The following is a 19,639-nucleotide window of genomic DNA, read 5'->3' as shown; positions in this document are numbered from 1 at the left end:
TCCATCCATGTCTCTGTGCTTTATTTTGCTGAGAAATTACTTTGAAAATGACCCCCTAGCATTTCTGCCTGTGGCTTTGAGTAAGGGGAGATAATTCATGTAACATTTACTTCCTGGAATCCATCTGCCCTCAGCTCAGACATGCATGCAGGAGGGTGTGCTTAGCTGAGAAAGCCCCTCCTGAAGTCTCCTCTGATGTATGACATCATTTGCTTAGGACTGGAAACCAGGAAGTAACTTGAGAAATATATTAAAAAAAAATTTAAAACATGTAATATGACACACTTTTCTATCCATTTATTAATGCTAGCAGCATAACGATTAAATATAGTCAATGCTGACTTAGAAAGTGAAGTTCCACTTTAAATATGGGTGTAACATGAAACAAACAAAAAAAAAAAACAAATACAAGAGCTGATTAAAGAAACACTTTCACATTGCCCATCCAGGTAATGTGACAGTTTGTGCAAAGCCGCTGATCCACCGATGCTCACCTGTCCAGTGATCCCCTGCAGTTCCTCCCCTCACCACAGTCGGGGCAAAATAGCCAGTGCTTCTGGATATGGGGTAGCATGTTACCTTCTATGATGCAGTTCATGGGCCTACTGCTATCATATAATGAAGGGGATGATGTCTCCTACCCCCTCTAGACTCCAGTACCAGGTGACAATGGGTATTTTGGCCCGGCTATGAAAAAAAAAAAAAAATGAACAGCAGGGGATCACTGCATATATAAATATAGGTAGGCTGTCACGTTGACCTTAATGGGACAAGGGGCTCTGATTTTTGAACCTTCCAAAGCATTTGTATTTCTCTCCATCCAGGCAAGATTTACACAGCTCTGCCATACAAAAGAGCTAGGCTGGTGACTTCATTTTTTTCTACTCCAGTTAAACAATCCAGCCAGGTCACACTCCTGCCTCTCAGTCCGATTATGTGAAGAAGCAGCAGCAGACTGACTGGGTCATCACTGTCAGCATGTTCCTCTTCAGCCCAGTACGTGCAGAGGGGTCTCTAATTGGACTCTGAACATTACTCCTTCCTTTCCCTGTCTGGCTTCTGCTGTACAGGGTTTACAGAAAGCTTATAGCAAGATTGGAACTTACACTAGCAGAATTTAAAGCGGAGGTCCACCTAAATTTTTTTTTTAAAGTCCGTAGCTACAAATACTGCAGCTGGTGACTTTTAAAATATGGACACTTACCTGTCCAGGACGCCCTCGGTGTTGTCGTTCGGCTCTCGGGTGCTGCCGCCGCCTTCTTCGGTGAGGGAATCAGGAAGTGAAGCCTTGCGGCTTCACTTCCCGGTTCCCTACTGCGCATGTGCGAGTCGCGCAGTGCAATCAGGATGGTCCCTGCTGTCTCTGGGACTCGTGTGTTTCCCAGCAGACAGCAGGGGGGGGAGTAAATGCCCGGAAGTGGGTGCAAATACCTGTATTATACAGGTATCTGCACCCCCCTTACCCCGAAAGGTGCCAAATGTGACACCGGGGGGGGGGGGGGGTTCCGAAAAGCGGAGGTTCAATTTTTGTGTGATCCTCAGCTTTAATAAAGTACATTATTATTTTTTATACATGCATAACTGTGTTAAAGTTTCTATTTGACATCTGCCTGGAGTTCAACCTTAAATCATTAGTGTTAAATTATTTTTTAATAAAGACTTATAAAATGGAGTTAAAATGTTCCTGGACTGGATTTTATTTAAAGGATAATTTCACCTTTTGGGAAAAAAATAATAAAATGCACATATTTTTGCAGGAAGAAATATAAAATGTGCATTTATTGCTTTTTCCTTAAGGAGTCTGGAAAACATTGCACCTGTGATCAGTGGACTCCTGCAGACAAGCTCTGCAGCTTTCAGCCCATACCTCCATAAAGGCTGACTGTTTACAAGTTGCAGGGCTTGTGAATGAACTACAAGGCCGCTCATCAGTGACCTTGCAGTCCATTGAGAACTACAAGCCATCAACCATAATGGCTGACGGTAGTTGTGGTTTGTATATTCATGTCCACCGTCACAGAGGGGGGCGGGGAGAGGCTGCAGCTGCTGTAACATGTTACGTGTTCCACCATAAGCTGAACTTCTCCTTTAAAGCCAATGAGATACTCACAAACATAGGCAACACTGTCAGGATGAGGTCGGTGTGAAATTTGGGGTTCATACATGGTCTTCCGATTATCAAAGAGAAATATCAGGTCACATTCCCCCTGCCGTCCATCACTGACCTGTAGCAAAAAATAATGTTACATAAGTTAATGTTTAGCAGTTGATCTTATTCTAACCTGCATTTGACCCCCTTTGAAGTTGCATCAATCTGCTTCAAGCTGCTTTTGCATTCCCGTTGCCTTATATAGGGAGAGAAGCAGTTCTGATGCAAATAATAGCCTGACACATCTTTAATGGGAGTGAGCCAATGACAGCTCCCTGTACAAATTCTCATTACCACAAAACACAAAAACACTTAAAGCTAAACTCCAGTTGTAATCTGGATTATCCCTTTCAATAAAACCCCTTTCTTTTTTTTAAAAAAAAAAGCAAAACTCCAGGAATTCAGATACTTGACTATGTGCATACATACTATGAGTCCGATGAGGTACATAGCACTTCCTGGACTTAATACACAAAGGCTCTGAGAGGAGGGAAGCACACACAGCAGCTATGCACTCACCTCTGCTCCCATTCACAGAATCCTTTGTTTCTGAAATTGGGCAAGAGGAAGGGTGGTGTGGGCATAGCAGCTGCATCGACTCTGCACTTAAAGGAGCCAAGACCCCCGTGCATGTCATTAATCTGGGCAAATGACGTGCACTTTGCCCACATCGCCTCCTGGGCGTATGTCTCATATCCCAGGAGACACAGTCCTTCATTGGGAAAGTAGGAGGAGATGGCAGCCAGGGACCGGGGGGGGGGGGGGGACACAGAAGGACATCTCAGCAAGACAACGCTGGATCTGCTAGGCGGGTGAGGACCTTGAATGTGCAGGAGGTTAAAAAATAAGGGGGGGGGGGGTTGTCAGGGGATAGGGAGCAAAAAAACTTTGCTTTACCTTTACCTCATGGTATTCCTGCAGTTTTTACAAAGTAGTAGAATTCCTGGAGTTTAGTTTTAAAGTAGAACAGCAACTTTATCAGTGCAGCCTTACCAGTGCCCATCAATGCGGCCTCACCAGTGCCCATCAATGCAGGATCACTACCAGTGCCCATCAATGCAGGATCACCACCAGTGCCCATCAATGCCGCTTCACCCGGAAGAGAGGAGAGGATTGCTGGCTGGATCATCAGAGAGCGGGGAACATCACTGTAACAGCTTTCATTTGAATTGTCGAGTGTGCCCCGCGCTCGCCATCACATACAGCCCTGCCTTCTGGCCCAGGTACTTTGATATATGTCACACGTGCCTGCATTGGACCGGTGTTCTGCCTATCAAAGTACCTGGGCCAGAAGGCGAGGCTGTATGTGATGGCGAGCGTGGGGCATATGGGACAAACCTGTTATATTTACGGTTTCATATTACAGTTCCAACATTCAAGATATATTTTAGCAGGTATTGGTGGTCCTTTATTTTAAAATAATGACAAAAAGGTTTACTTTAAAGCAGAAATGTTCTACGCATGCGAGTAGAATTATAGTGGTCTGACAATACTGAGTTTTTAATATATATATATATATATATATATATATATATATATATATATATATATATATATACACACACATACACACACACACACACACAATATATATATATATATGCACACACACATATTTTATATATCATATATGCACACACACATAAAATATATTATTTATATATATATATATATATATATATATATATACACATATATACACACATACATATATACACATACACTCTGTCCTTACCATGCTGTCTGCCACATATTGTACGAGAGGCTGGTGGGGATTCAGGGCCAGCCCTGAAGCCTGTAATAGTTCCTGCTCATCCTCTGGAACTCCAGTGTCCTGTTGTAAGCGGGTCTTCAGAGACTGTAGTGTCTCCCCTTCAGCCACAGGATACATGTGTACACGACCAGTGACCATGTTCAGTACGGAGAGCAGCTAGAAAAAAAAAAGTCAAAGAATGGCGTATGAAGTGTAATTGTATCAGGCCAAGAACATCCACATGACCGTAGAAATGGCCACTAACTCGCACGTGTTTTGTATGGAGTGGGGACATTATACATAGCCCCTTGTGGAAAGGGATGTGTAAATGTTTGGCACGGTTTAGTACATTATGATGTGAAGAGGATAAATTGCTTCTCTAATGCCCTGTACACACGAGCGGAATGTCCGACAGAAAAAGCCTGAGGGGAGCTTTTCATCGTATATTTCGATCGTGTGTAGGCCTCATTGGACGTTCTATGTCGAAAATTCTGACGGACCTAGAAAGAGAACATGTTCTAAATATTTCCGATGGAACCAATTCCTATCGGAAAAAACGCTCGTCTGTATGCTGTTCCGACGTACCAAAAACAACGCATGCTCTGAAGCAAGTACTAGACGGCAGCTATTGGCTACTGGCTATTAAACTTCCTTTTTCTAGTCCCGTCGTATGTGTTGTACGTCACCGCATTCTTGACAGCCAGACTTTGGTGTGATCGTGTGTAGGCAAGACAGTTTCAGCGGAATTCTGTCAGAAAAACCTTCAGAGTTTAATCCGACGGGAAAACTGGTCGTGTGTGTAGGGCATTAGCCTGTGTGTATTTGGCCAACTGGCCACAATATAATTCTGCAGTCAAAGAAAACCTATAAAGAATGACTCCCATGGAGTCATTATGAAAACAGCTATCAATATTCCCATAGCAAAAATAGGCTGAAGAACAGACAGATGCTGCAACAGTCAGCTGGAGCCTGGTACCATCATAGATCAACCCACATACTTGCCAGTACACCATGGCACTTCAAATAGCGTCCACAAAACTTTTAATCAAAGTAATGACATTCCAGTAGAAGAGTGCAACATTTCAGGGCCATAGAGGAACCCTTCATCAGGCATGTGATGAAGCAACTCTTCCTCTGACGTGGCCAATTTAAATAACATTTTTTGTGATGCCATTTGAAGATCCATGGTGTGCTGGCAAAAATGTATGTTGATTATAGAAAACAAATATACATAAAAGTTACATTAATGTTATTACACTAAAGAAGATCCCTGATCTAAGGTGGCAAGCATAGATTTCACCACTACAATACTCATAGCTTTACAGAAGATGGTTAAATTAAAACTCTACACAATAACAGGAAAGAAGATTATAATGTAAATTGTTAACACTCTCTCAACCCTCCGTGGGATTTTTTGGTACATATACAGCAGCAGTATTGAATTAAAATTTATAGCGGTCTAGTCAGTGAAGTTTTATTCCAGCAGAGGTTTGAATCGCATGTTTGTGTGATGACCAATATCACAGTCCCTCCCTCCTTTAAGCTTCTTTCACACTCACACACTAAAAATAGCGCCTGTAAAGAGTCTCTCCTCTCACTCCAGTGTGAAAACCTGAGTGCTTTCACACTGGAGCGGTGCGCTGACAGGACACTAAAAAAAGTCCTGCAAGCAGCATCTTTGAGGCACTGTAGGAGCGGTGTATACTGTAGGAACAGTGCCCCTTCCCATTGAAATCAATGGGCAGCGCCTCTTTTAACCATTTTTCGGACGTTAGCGGGGGTTAGCTCTGATCGCTGTATAAATGTCAATAGTCCAAAAAAAGTGTCAAAAGTGTCCGATCTGTCCGCCGCAATGTTGCAGTCCCGATAAAAATTGCTGATCGCTGCCATTACTAGTAAAAAAAATAAATAAAATAATAAAAATGCCATAAATCCCCTATTTTGTAGATGCTATCAATTTTGCGCCAACCAATAAATATACGCTTATTGTGATTTTTTTTTTTTTTTTTTTACCAAAAATATGTAGAAGAATATATATTGGCCCTAAACTGATGAAGAAATTTGTTTTTAAACTTTTTTTTGGATATTTATTATCGCAAAAACTAAAAAATAGGGTTTTTTTTTTTCAAAATTGTCAGTCTTTTTTTGTTTTTATAGGATATATAGGATTTTTATAACAGCTTACCTGTAAAATCCTTTTCTTTGAGGTACATCACTGGACACAGCGCCATAGTAGTTACTATGTGGGTTATAGGTCACCTTCAGGTGATGGACACTGGCACGCCCTATATAAAAAAAGTGCACTTCCTCCCACTGGTGGAAGTACCTCAGTTTTGAAGCAAAGCAATACATGTGTACTAAGAAGGGAGGGACCTCTGTGTCTCGCGATGTACCTCAAAGAAAAGGATTTACAGATAAGCTGTTATAAAAATCCTATTTTCTTATCGTACATAACGGGACACAGAGCCATAGTAGTTACTATGTGGGATGTCCCATAGCAATGCCAACTGAAGGGAGGGGGACACAACAAAAGTAGGGCACTAAGAGACTAGAGGACTCATACTGCAGCCTGCAGTACAAAGTCGATATCCTCATGGCCTTTTACATCTACTTGATAGAATCTGGTAAATGTATGGACTGAAGACCATGTTGCGGCCTTGCAGATCTGAGCCATGGAGGCTTGGTGATGCACTGCCCAAGAAGCACTAACAGCCCTGGTGGAGTGCACTTTAATATGAAAAGGAGGAATTTTTCTCTTTAAGCCATAAGCTTGAACAATCACTTGACAAATCCATTTAGAAATAGGTAGATTTCAACGCTGCCTGTCCTCTTTTAGGACCATCTGGCAACACAAACAAAACATCTGTTTTATGAATCTGAGCAGTCACTTTCAACAGACCTCGACCGCTCTCACCACATCAAGAGAATGTAGTGACCTTTCTTCCACAGAAATGAGGTCCTGGAAAAAAAATGAAGGCAGAACAATATTATCCTGTTTAAATGAAAACCCGATATTACCTTCAGAAGGAATTCAGGATGAGGCCGCAATACAACCTCATCCTTATGAATAAACCAATATGGTTCTTTACAAGAAAGAGCAGCCCACTCTAATATTCTTCTGGCAGAAGATATGCAAAACCAAGAAAATTATTTTTCCCCCGTCAAGAGGACCAAGGGAATATCTTTTATTGGCTGAAAAGGCTGCTTCTGTAAGCCGACAGAACTAAAATTAAGTCCCAAGGGTTCAGGGGTGACCAAACTGGAGGATTAATCCGCGTTACCCCCCGAACAAAGTTACGAACCAGAGAGAGTGAAGCAAGTGGTCGTTGAAAAAAAGACAGATAAGGCCGACATCTGACCTTTGATAGGATTAGGAATGAAGTTGGCCTTGAGTACTATCTGTAGGAATTCAAGGATCCCACCTATGACATACCGTATTTATCGGCGTATAACACGCACTTTTTTCCCTTTAAAATCAGGGGAAAATCGCGGGTGCGTGTTATACGCCGATCCCCTGCGATCCTGACCTGTCAGAATGAAAAAATCGCTGACCGCGATTTGAAAATGGCGCCGCCGGCGCCGAAATACACAGTGCCGGTCCTCGGCTCTTCTCGGCCGCTTTCGGTTTCACTCGAGCGCCGCCCGAACCTAGCCGAGTATACTCGGCTAGTTTCAGATAGCTCCACTCACCGTCCGAGTGGAGCCGAAAGTGAACGAGAGCCGCCGAGAAGAGCCGAGGACCGGCTCTGTGTATTTCGGCGCCGGCGGCGCCATTTTCAAATCGTGGTCGGCGATTTTGAAGTTCAGAGGCTTCAGCAAGACTGCACTGGGGCAAGGCTGGACTGGGGCAAGGCTGCACTGGACACTGGGGAAGGCTGCACTGACAAGGCTGCACTGACAAGGCTGCACTGACAAGGCTGCACTGACAAGGCTGCACTGACATGGCTGCACTGACATGGCTGCACTGACATGGCTGCACTGACATGGCTGCACTGACATGGCTGCACTGACATGGCTGCACTGACAAGGCTGCACTGACAAGGCTGCACTGACATGGCTGCACTGACATGGCTGCACTGACATGGCTGCACTGACATGGCTGCACTGACATGGCTGCACTGACATGGCTGCACTGACATGGCTGCACTGACATGGCTGCACTGGGGCAAGGCTTTACTGAGAAGGCTGCAATGATGGGCATTTAAATGTAAGTTTTTTTCCCTTCAAGTTCCCTCCTAAAAGTTTTTTTTCCTTAAAATTCCCTCCTAAATTGAGGTGCGTGTTATACGCCGGTGCGTGTTATACGCCGATAAATACGGTATTTCCTGGGGTGCCAACCCCTGGATTCACACTAGGAGACATATGCTTTCCAGATTCTATAGTATAGGACTCTGGAGGCCAGCTTCCTAGCATTAACCAAGTAGAAACTACTGAAGCTAACAGCCCACGATCTTTCAGAATGTGGGTCTCAATAGCCAAACCGCTAATTTTAGCGCTTGTAAGGTAAGATGGAATACCAGACTTTGCAAGATCTGGCCATAGTGGTAGGGTCCAAGGGTCCCCTACTGCCATCTTTACAATCTCAGCAAACCAAGATCCCCTGGGCCACAAGAATCACCTCCTTCCCTTCTTGCTTGATCCTGCGAAGAATGCGCGGAAGCAGCAGAACAGGAGGGAACGCATAGATCCGTGAAAAACTGATCCCACAGAAAAACCAAGGCATCTGTTCCGTATGCCATCGGGTCCTTGTCACAAAGTTGTCGATCTTGTTGTTGAACCTGGACGCAAACAATCCACATCCGGAATTCCCCATCTTTGACATATTGACAGAAAGATGTCGGGATGAAGGGACCATTCTCCCGGGAACAATTGTTGGCGACTCAAGTATCCCTGGAATGAAAAATTGCTGATAGGCAAGGAATGTTGTTTTCTGCCCAAGATAGAATATGATTCACCTCTTTCTAGGCCGCATGACTTCTCGTGCCCCCTTGGTGATTGATATAGGCCACAACTGTGGCATTGTCGGATTGGATCCTGACAGGACAATTCTGTAGTCTGGGCGTCCAGGTCTTGAGGGCCAGGCGTACTGCCCGAATCTCTAGAATATTGATGGGCAAGGTCATCTCTAATTTGGACCATTTTCTTTGGACAGATGCTTCTTCCAGGACTGCTACTCAGCCCAGAAGGCTGGCATCTGTTGTTAACACCTTCCAGGTAACTGGTAGAAAGGATTTTTCCTTTTTGAAGATTCTTGGATATCAACTACCAATTGAGGCTCTGACGCACATCGGGGGATAAATGCATTGGAAAGTCCAGAGCTTGGACCCTTTTGTTCCAAGTTGACAGGATACTGTTTTGCAACAGTCTTGAATGAAACTGCGCATAAGGAACAATTCTTATTTGTTTTGACCACCTGAATCAGTTCCCTTATGGAACTGATCCTTTCCCGGGGCAAAAAAAATTCTCTTCTGAGCTGTATCTATGATCAGCCCCAAATACTGCAATCTCCTTAATGGTTTTAAAGGAGGATTTCTCCAGGTGGAGAATCCAACCTAGGTATTCCAGGTAGCTGACTGCGGTGACCAAAGTTTGGTTTAAGCGGGCTACCGATTGATCTATTAAGAGAAGATTGTCTAAGTAGGCTAGTATTGTTATACCTTGAGCCCCTAACCTGGCCAAAGGTGGAGCCAGGACCTTTGTAAACACTTGAGGTGCAGTAGCTAGACTGAAAGGCAGAGCTACAAACTGGAAATGAATATTTTCTACCTTGAAACGTAGAAATTTCTGGTGAGCGGAAAAAATCGGCACATGGAGATAAGCATCCTTGATGTCGATTGACGCCAGAAGTTCTCCCGTTTGTAGGATGGAGACTACCAATCGGATTGACTCCATGCGAAAAGAACGGATATTCAAAAACCGGTTTAGATCTTTGATACCTAAAATGGGTCTGACATCCCTGTTTGGTTTTAGAACCGTGAACGGGTTTGAATAAAACCCTAAACCTTGCTTCTTCCAAGGGGACCATCGATAACACTCTTTGAGACAAGAGATGATCCAAAGCTAGAAAGAGAGACTTCTTTTTCACTGGATCCCTGGGAACGTTTGATCTGAGAAAAGGAGGAGACGGGAACTCTCGGAACTCTAGTTTGTAACCTAGAGAATTTGAGGAAGCCACCCATCTGTCCTGACATTTTTCCTGCCAGACCCCTGAAAACTGTAGAAGCCTTCCCCCCACTCGAGCGAGCAGGGGCGCCCTTCATAAGGAGGCTTTAATATTCTGTTTTATGGGTTTCCTCCCCCAGGTCCTCCTTTGACCCTGGGACTGACCCCGAGGTTTACCTCTTGAACCTGAGGGTGGAGGCCGTTGTGACTGCCTGGAGGCTGATGCCCCTGGCACTGGAGAAGAAGCACGTTTAAAAGAAAAAAGCTTCTTAACCGGTAAAAAGGGAACTTTTCCCATTAGAAATTCTTTGGAGCTACTTATCCAGATCGTCTCCAAATAACCGTTCACCATAAAAAGGGAAACGAGCCAAGAGCTTTTTGCATGGTGCTTCGGCTGACCAATTTTTTCAACCATAGGATTCTAAGCACATGTACCAGCCCTAGCATGAGCCGTGAGCCCTGGAGAATAGAATCTTTCATAGCGTCAACTGTAAAACAAAACGCTTCTGATATCCTGGCCAAATTCTGGGCCTGCTGATCAGGAATCACTTTGAGTACCTCTATAAAACTGGTCCTATAAGGACTGAGATACTCTGATCGCTGCCAACACTGACAACCTGCGCGAAACAGCTTCTTTTTTTTTTTTTTTTTAAAGGAACTCTAACTTCTTATCTGTTGGATCCTTTAGCATTTGAGCATTGTCTACTGAACAAGTAATGATTTTGTTTACAGAGGATATAGCAGCGTTAATTGCTGGAATTCCCCATTATAAAACTCTTCTTCCATAGGATAAAGTATTGAAAACTTTTTTGGAGGAAAAAACTGTTTATCTGGGTGTTTCCACTCAGAATACATTAGCTTCCCTAGCCAAGAATGGATAATTAAAACATGAATCAGATTGGGGAGGCTTTAGTGAACCCAAACCAGAAGTGGGCTCATCCACTGACTGAGTTACTGGCAGTAAAAATGTGGAGCGGACCAATTCAGTGAGAGACTGTACCAACAACCTTTCCTGCGAACCTGAAACTTCCGTATCAGGTTATTCGGAAGAGGAGACATCAGCCTTCCCTTGAAAGAAATTCATCTCTTGCTCCGTGTTCCTCAGTAAGAGGGCCCTGAGCAATGGACGGGGTCCTGCTATGCTTAGTCCCACTCTGGGATGCGATTAAGCATCAATCTTTTGCCTCACAGTTAAAACGGTTGAAGAAAAAAACCTCCTTAATAATATACACAGGGGCTGCAGGTGTTTAAGAGCAGCTGTAACACTTGCCCCTCCTGATGGCTCACTCTGACCAGCCATATTACTCTCAGGGGAGGATGCCATCTTTACTGGGATGGATCTAGGCTTCCGTGTGACTTGTAAAACTCTTTTTAGAGCCCTTTTTGAGGTGTTTTTCACCCCCCTTCTGAGCGTAGCCCAATTCACAAAGCAGAGGTACTATCAGAAGGAATGCATCCACTGCTTGAGCAATAGTCCAGCTCTGTCACTGCTATTAATGCTCAGCCTGATGCAGTAGTAAATGTGCCAAAGGAATGCCTGTGTCACCAAACTCTTATATGCAAACAAAACATCTGTTTTACCTTTGCTCTTACCTCCGCAGCTTGCAACAACACGCATGGTGCCTTTTAAAAAGGTACCTTCCCACGCAGGACGTTGGAGGACACCAACGCCAAGCTGATCCTGATCCTATGGGGTCAAGGGAGGGAGCGGCGTGCTGTTCGTGACGTTTTTTTTTTTTTCAAATCTTGCAGCGCTCTTTCTTCACTTAAGAGGGGAAGAAAACCAGCACAGGGGGGGTGTCTGGTGGGGAGAAGGAACCCCCCCCCCAGACTTACCGGAGGTCTGCTGTTTGGCCGGAGGAAGAAGCATCTGCAGCTTTCAAGACACAGCGTGGGCTCTCTAAGAAGCATGAGACGGTGAGTGCTCAATACAGCCCCCAGTAGTGACACATAGGCATGACAGCATTTACTAAATTAAAGGAGACATTCATAAGAAAATTTTTAAAAATTCTTAGAAAACTCCACTTACCTTTCCCACCGCAGGGTTTTCTGTGGTAAACCAACAGACCCAATCTTCACCCTTCACGGTGGGTTCCGTTAAACCTTCAGGAGCTGAGGATCCTTGAGGAAACCCACAATCCTGGACCCGTAATAGCACCACCACCAGTAAAAACTTTATGGCTTTAATACCAAAAAGTACTGGATCCCATGGTCTAGCTCTCTAAAAGAGAAGAGTTACAGGCAAGACCTAGTTTCTTCGGATACGAGGCCCAGGTACCATTCAATTCGGCCAAAAAAAGACACTTTGAATGGATCTGGCTGCATGGCTAGCCCCAGCAAGGATTGCTCCAGTGGAGCACAGCACATTTTTACTCGTGACCAACACCTTAGACACTGGCGAAAAAACTGAGGTACTCCCTCCAGTGGGAGGGGTTATATAGGGAGTGCACTTTTTAATTTAGGGTGTGCCAGTGTCCATCACCTGAAGGTGGCCTATAACCCACATAACTACTATGGCTCTGTGTCCTGTGATGTATGATAAGAAATAAAAAAATACCACCAAAAGAAAGCTCTATTTGTGAGGGGAAAAAAAGGATGTCAATTTTGGGTACAGCATCGCACGACCGTGCAATTGTCAGCGACGCAGTGCCATATCTCAAAAAAATGGCCTGTTCAGGGGGGAATATCCTTTTGGGGCTGAAGTGGTTAAGAAATAAAAAGAAAGGAGGGTGCAGTGTGTGTATTACACTGATATTTCATGAATCCAAACTTTTTTTTTCTTAGCTTGTGTTGGGAAATTTTTATATGGTAGTCACACTTATACAAATTCTCCCATCATATCACTCACAGCTTGAAAGATGCAGTCATTGCTTACCTTGAGGTTAAGAATGGCATCCAAGGCTTGGAAACAGCCAACATCTGGATTTTGAGGATCTGTGCCCCTTTGTCTGGGGTGTCCCATTAACATGCACTGAAGCCAACGCTCTAGTTTACCAGCCAGGATCCTAAGATAGGAAAAAACAAGAGTTTTTGTCTACTTACTAATTCATAAGTAGCTCTGAAAACTCCAGTGCTGCAGCCTTAAAAGCCTTTTCAGCCTTTGACATTCCTCGAGTGTTCAATGACTGTGTCCCCCGCTGCGCACAGATTTCTTCCTCCGACCCCCTATGTTACTACAGGACTCAGCAATGATGTACGGTGTAGGCACAAAGAGTCAGCATGTAGCGGAAGACACAGGCATCCAAAACTCCCAAAATAACATGATTCCTGTCTCTGAGTGGCTACGTTCACTCACTCCACTGTATCTATGGAGGGAATCACAACTGCCAACCAGGTTAAACTTCAAACATGTCTGTCTTTGTTAATCTACAGCAGGGGTCTCAAACTGGTGGCCCTCAAGCTGTTGCGGAACTACAAGTCCCATCATGCCTCTGCCTTTTTGAGTCATGCTTGTAACTGTCAGCCCTGCAATGCCTCATGGGAGTTGTGGTTTTGCAACAGCTGCAGGGCTGCCAATTTGAGACCCCTGGTCTACATTTCAAGGTAGATGTGGAGATTAGAAGTTTAAAAGAGAAAGTTACGATTGTTTAATGTTTCAGTTTAGCTAACAGAAAGTGGTAAGGATACTGCATGTCTGCAAGACAACAGGTATTTCCTGTACTTGCTAAAAAATGTTCTTAGCATGAAAAAAAAAAAGAAAAAAGGAAACTAATACAGCCACCACATACAGTAGAAGAACTGGTGAGCTGCAATAATTAACATTTTTTAGTTTATGATGCAAAGTTGGTATGATAACTTTAAAACTCTAAAAACTGAAATAAATCGTCAACACAAAGATATGCCAGCAGGCAGGGTCTTTTGATAGAAATTAATTTGTGCATGCATAAGAGTCCCATCACTAATGCCTGCCCGATGGGTGAAACAAGAAGATGACAGGCCCAGTCAAAGAGAAAAATAACATGACAGTCTGTGGATGCATGAAGCTCAGATTCTGCTTTAAAGGACACATAAAATAAAACCAAAACATTTGCAACATGTGATGATCATTAATCCCCTTTCACACGGGCTGTACGATCAGATCCGCCGGTCAGTTTTACAGGCGGATCTGATCGGACCCTCCATTCATCGCTATGGAGCGGAAGATGTCAGCATCGGCATGTCCGCTGACATCCGCCGTTATCTGATCCTGTCTGCAAAACCCAGACGGGTAGTGGTCCTATTTTCCATCTGTCTGGCGGATCAGATTAGATATAACTAGATATAATCAGATCAAAACAGACAGGCAGTCTGTTTTCACCTGATCTCCCCATAGAGGAGAGCGGGACAGTGCGTTTCCACTTTGCACAGTGAGCAGAGATGGACCCGCCATCCGCCTGCTCAGCGAGGATTAGCGGAGTGATTCCCTGTTGAGCAAGCAGATCCCACAAAAACGGAGGTAAAAGGGACCTAGGTAGGGAGGCATATAACATTACAGGAAACAATCAAGCAGGTTCAGTCTTACGTGTTAAGGTTATTGGGTGTTGGCAGAACACTGGAGAACTTCACTGCTCCCAATAGGTCTTCGTACACCACAACGTGTTCATTGCTTTTCTCTCGTACTTTTGCATGCCTGAATAACAATAACATACATATGTCACTTGGATGGCTTAGATCATAAAACCATAGAACACTAAAGACGGCTCTCAAAATAAAAGGTCAAATCTATGTTTATTGAAAATGTATAGATTGCATGGGGGATATGCTGTCAAAATTAATCACCCAGTATTTTGGGTATTACAGTGATAAATGATTTGCACCCAAGTAGTTACCCACCTCCCATGCCAATTACAAGGTGTCTCAGTTTGAGAGAAAAGATCCTCTCTTAATTGATCGATCTACAAGTATATAGCAAGGAGATGTTCTGCAACACTTTGCATTATTTAAAGCGGAGTTCCACCCACCTTTGGGGGGGGGGGGGTTCTCCCTCCTCCTCCTCTCCCTGTCGCCAAGCCAGTAGGAGAGAGGTGCAGGGCCTCGCGCATGCGTAGTAGGGTTCCCGGCGTGAAGCCGTATGGCTACACTGCTGGGTACCCTTAGCCGCATTGGCGGTGGCAGCACCCGACAGCTGATGGAAACATCAGCTGCGGTGCCGACATCACTGGACTCCAGGACAGGTAAGTGTCCTATTGTTAAAAGCCAGCAGCTGCAGTATATGTAGCTGCTGGCTTTTACATTATTTTTTTTTGGCCAGAGCACCGCTTTAAAGAGACTTTGTCACTGGGAGGACAGGGAGAAAAGTGCTTCAGGTAAAAGTGCAGGTGAGCAAAGGTACAAATACCTGCAGCAGTCTCAGTGGGGTTGATTTACTAAAGTTGGAGTGCAAAATCTGGTGCAGCTGTGCATATAGCCAATCAGCTTCTAAGTTGAGCTTGTTTAATTAAACTTTGAAAAAAAACAAAAAAACTGGAAGCCGATTGGTTTCTATGCACAGCTGCTTCAGATTTTGCACTCTCCAGTTATAGTAAATCAACCCATGTGTGTCCTGACGTGCACAGCTTTGACTTTCTCACTCATTCCCACCTCTTTCAGATCCTGGCCAGTGAGGCTGCCCATCCTAGTGAGGGGCCAATAGGAATGTATAGGTGGGACTTCGTGGCAAGCTCTGACTCCAATCAGATATGTTGGAGCTTTAACTACAAGAATAGACCAGTATTCACCAGTCTAGCATTCACCCAAAACAGGAAGAGATTTGGGAAACTGCTGCAAACATGCATACCTTTAGGTGCCAACACATCATGCCAACAGCAGTTTGCCCCTTCCCCCCCCCCCCCCCCCCAGTGAAAAGAGGGTCAATTCACTAAGAGTTAAATAAGGGCAAATACAATGCGGTAAAATAACGCATGTGGTAAATCAGTTGTGAAAGTTCAATTCACTAATAATTTAGTATTAAATAATGAATGAATCAATGAATATTTTTTCAATTTTTCGGTAACTACCGCATTTTCTTATGCGCCAATTTATCGCATGTCGGTGATTAAGGGTTATTTAAGGACATTTCCTTATAACAGGTTATATTTCTTTTGCAAAAATTTTTATCTAACCTTTTTTTTTTTTTTTTTACAGTAATCTGTTTTTGGAGGCATTGAAATTTGAACTACCTTCTCCAATTTATGTCCCCTGATGCTTGGTAATCCAAGATGTTGTCTTTTCCATGTGTTGTGCTCCTTTACTAAATTCATCATGCCATACATTGATAAAAATATATACTCAAGCCTTGCAAAAACAGCTTTATTCCTGTAATAATCCATTACAAAAAAAAAAAAAACCCACAGTGCTGATAAGGTAGGGGAGGGAAAAGATAGGTAGAGGCGTTTCACACGATAATTCGTGCTTTATCAATACCACATGGATAAAGCACAAATTATAGTGCGAAACATCTACCTATCTTTTCCCTCCCCTGCCTTATCAGCACTGGTTGTTTATATGGATTTTGTACAGTAATAAAGCTGTTTTTTGCAAGGATTGAGTGTGCAGCCATCCTATCTTTTGTGTTTGAATCTGCAGCAGTGGCAGGGAGTGCACCTCATCCGTGTGCAGTATGAGCATTACAGCCGGAGAACATCACCTGAGAGCAGCAGATTTTCTCTTTTCATAAAAAGGGGTTTTTTTTTTTGTAAATGTATGGCCTACAAGAGCTGTTGAAAGTGCTTTTTACTAGATTGTCTATTTTTGTCCCAATTTTGTGCTGCTGCCTATGTTTATATTGTGAAAACTAAAGAAAAAAAAAAAAAAAAAAAAACTTGGCTATATTTTTTTTTTTTTTTTAACATTTTTATTTATTTTTCGTGTTCCTATCCAAGTTCAATATGATGTAATGGTGTATATAACAAAAAAAGTATTACAGTGGCCATTTCAAGAGGTCACTTCTAGCTGGGATAATTGTCATGGTTGACATACTCAATTGTTGCACGTTTGGAAAGAAAAAAAAAAAAAAAAAAAGAAAGAAAAAAAGAAAGAAAGAAAGAAAGAAAGAAAGAAAGAGGGGGATGGGGAAAGAAAGTTTTTTGATGTTCAATTTCAGCCGATGTTTGCATTTAATTTGCACTGCACGTCCTGCCTTTTGATTTAATTAAAACAATATATAATAGAATGTAAATTATATTATATATATATATATATATATATATATATATATATATTTTATATATATATATATATATATATATATATATATATATATATATATATATATATATATATATATATATATACTCTGTCACTTTAAGAATTTATAATATGCTTGATTTGTTTTTTCCTTCTTAGATTTTAAAACAATTTTTTTTGTTTTATTTTTTTTATTTTTTTTGTGTACTCACAATGTTTAATGCCACATTTTTGTGTGTCTACTGCTGGTGGAAGTGTCAACTTTCTGTGGGTCCTCTGTGGCTGGAATTAGACCCCTTTCTGCAGGTGGAATAGTACCCCTTCTTGTGGGTGGAATTAGCCTCCCTGTGGGTGGAATGCTCCTTTCTGAGGGTTTGCATAGGTCCCTCTTTCTGGTACCGCACTGCTTACGGACACCAAAAGGGTGGTGTTAAATATTGTGCCTTTTTTTTTTTTTTTTTTGCGATATTTACCGCAAATTTTTTTGTTTACCGCAAATTTTTTTTTTTTTAATGAATTGGACCTGAGTAACAAATGAGTAACATGATACCCTTACCGCATGCGATAAAGCTTAGTGAATTGACCCCAAGGTCTCTTTAACCACATGCCAACCAACCGTCGTCCTTATACTACAGCAGGTCGGCACTTTCCCGCGAATCGCCGTAGCTATACGTCGGCCCTTTAAACAGCTCTAGCAGGTGCGCCCACTGCACAGCGGGGGATACGAGGTGCGTGGCCAGCGGACATCATGGCCGCTGGCCACGTGGGTATGAGAGCCAGAATGGGGATGTGTATGTAAACACACACACACACATCCCCATTTTGTCAGGAGAGGAGAGACAGATCATCTGTTCCTACTAGCTAGGAACAGCGATCTGCCTCCTCCTCTAGTAAGTCACATCCCCATACAGTTAGAAACACACCTAGGGAACACGTTTAACCCCTTGATCGCCCCTTAGTGTTAACCCCTTCTCTACCAGTGACATTTACACAGTAATCAGTGCATTTTTATAGCACCGATCGCTGTATAAATGTGAATGTCCCAAAAATGTGTCAAAAGTGTCCGATCTGTCCTTCGCAATGTCGCAGTCCCGCTAAAAATCGCAGATCGCCGCCATTACTAGTAAGAAAATTGAAACGTTTGCGCAAACCAATCAATGTACACTTATTGCGATTTTTTTTTACCAAAAATATTTAGAAGAATATATATTGGCCTAAACTGATGAATTTCTTTTACTTTTTTTTTGGATATTTATTATAGCAAATTGTATAAAATCTTTTTTTTTTTTTCAAAATTGTCGCTTTTGTTTATAGCGCAAAAAAATAAAAACCGCAGGAGGTGATCAAATACCACCAAAAGAAAACACTATTTGTGGGAAAAAAAAAGGACATCAATTTTGTTTGGGTACAGCATTGCACGACCGCGCAATTGTCAGTTAAAACGACGCAGTGCCGTATTGCAAAAAAATGGCCTGGTCATTAAGGGGGAAATTCTTCCGGTCCTTAAGTGGTTAAAAGGCCAAATAACATAACGCAGTTATTTGGGGAAGAAGCACATGTATGTATTAAAAAACACTCATACTATTCAAAATTAAATATATGAGACAAAGGTGGTTTGACAATTGTATTTAAAGTAGAACTCCAGCTATTTATCCTCCCCCCCAACGAATTTTGTAGAAAATAAATTATAACACGGCCCATCCATTGTCAGGGCCCCCTCCCGTCCCCTGCAGCAGCCGCTCACCGACATTGGGGAGCCAGAGCTGCAGGATTGAGTGACTGGACCAGATTAAAAATAAGTACACACAGATCTTTTTCATGCAGGATAGGTAGGAGTCGGAAAAAGGGAATATTTTGAAGTATAGACTTTTCTTCCACTTTAGGTCCCTGCATGCACACTATACAAACAGTATAAAATAGAACAATTTTCCTTACCACTGCACTGGCTGCCAGTTAGGAAGAAATGGACGAAATCCTGTTATACATTCAAATGCCAGGGTGCCAAAACTCCAGTAATCCACGGTGACAGTGTATTTCTGCTGTTCCAGTAATTCCGGGGCCTGAAAAATGAGAAGAAAATCACAAAATATTGAGGATGAGTAACTATGGGCAAAGAAAGCAGACAATGAGGTTAAATGGAAGAATAAGATGGGATTATAACACCTAATGGTTTTCATTGCCATCTGTGCCACTGCATCACCATATTTGTCCTGTTTACTATTAATTAGTGAAAGTGAAATTTTAAAAAAATCCCAAATTTTGGGTTGTCCCCAGAAAAGTAATAAAGGGGAAATTTTCCAATTGGGACACTAATTCTGGTGAGTGGTGGTGGGGTATGCTAAAGGAATTCCCTTAATTTGCAGGGATTTTCTCTCACTTCTTGCTTTGGGTATGAGACAAAGCAAGAATGGGACACAGGTGTCAAAAAAAAA

General features: G+C 42.7%; 1 protein-coding gene across 1 annotated transcript in view; it reads right to left on the bottom strand.

Annotated features, from left to right (window-relative positions):
• Positions 1 to 19,639, bottom strand: part of IKBKB (inhibitor of nuclear factor kappa B kinase subunit beta) — a 73,123-nt gene that overhangs the window by 26,431 nt on the left and 27,053 nt on the right. The window contains exons 8-12 of the mRNA XM_073622322.1: positions 19,143 to 19,267; positions 14,566 to 14,673; positions 12,940 to 13,069; positions 3,885 to 4,079; positions 2,111 to 2,225 (exon numbers count right to left, since the gene is read on the bottom strand). Of these exons, the coding sequence (XP_073478423.1) occupies positions 2,111 to 2,225; positions 3,885 to 4,079; positions 12,940 to 13,069; positions 14,566 to 14,673; positions 19,143 to 19,267 (673 nt within the window). The remainder of the gene's footprint in view (positions 1 to 2,110; positions 2,226 to 3,884; positions 4,080 to 12,939; positions 13,070 to 14,565; positions 14,674 to 19,142; positions 19,268 to 19,639) is intronic.

This window comes from Aquarana catesbeiana, linkage group LG03 (genome assembly GCF_042186555.1).
Source record: "Aquarana catesbeiana isolate 2022-GZ linkage group LG03, ASM4218655v1, whole genome shotgun sequence".
In the NCBI taxonomy this organism is placed as follows: domain Eukaryota; kingdom Metazoa; phylum Chordata; class Amphibia; order Anura; family Ranidae; genus Aquarana; species Aquarana catesbeiana.
The sequence above is the reverse complement of the archived record's forward strand: the minus strand, read 5'-3'. Positions and strand labels throughout refer to the sequence as shown.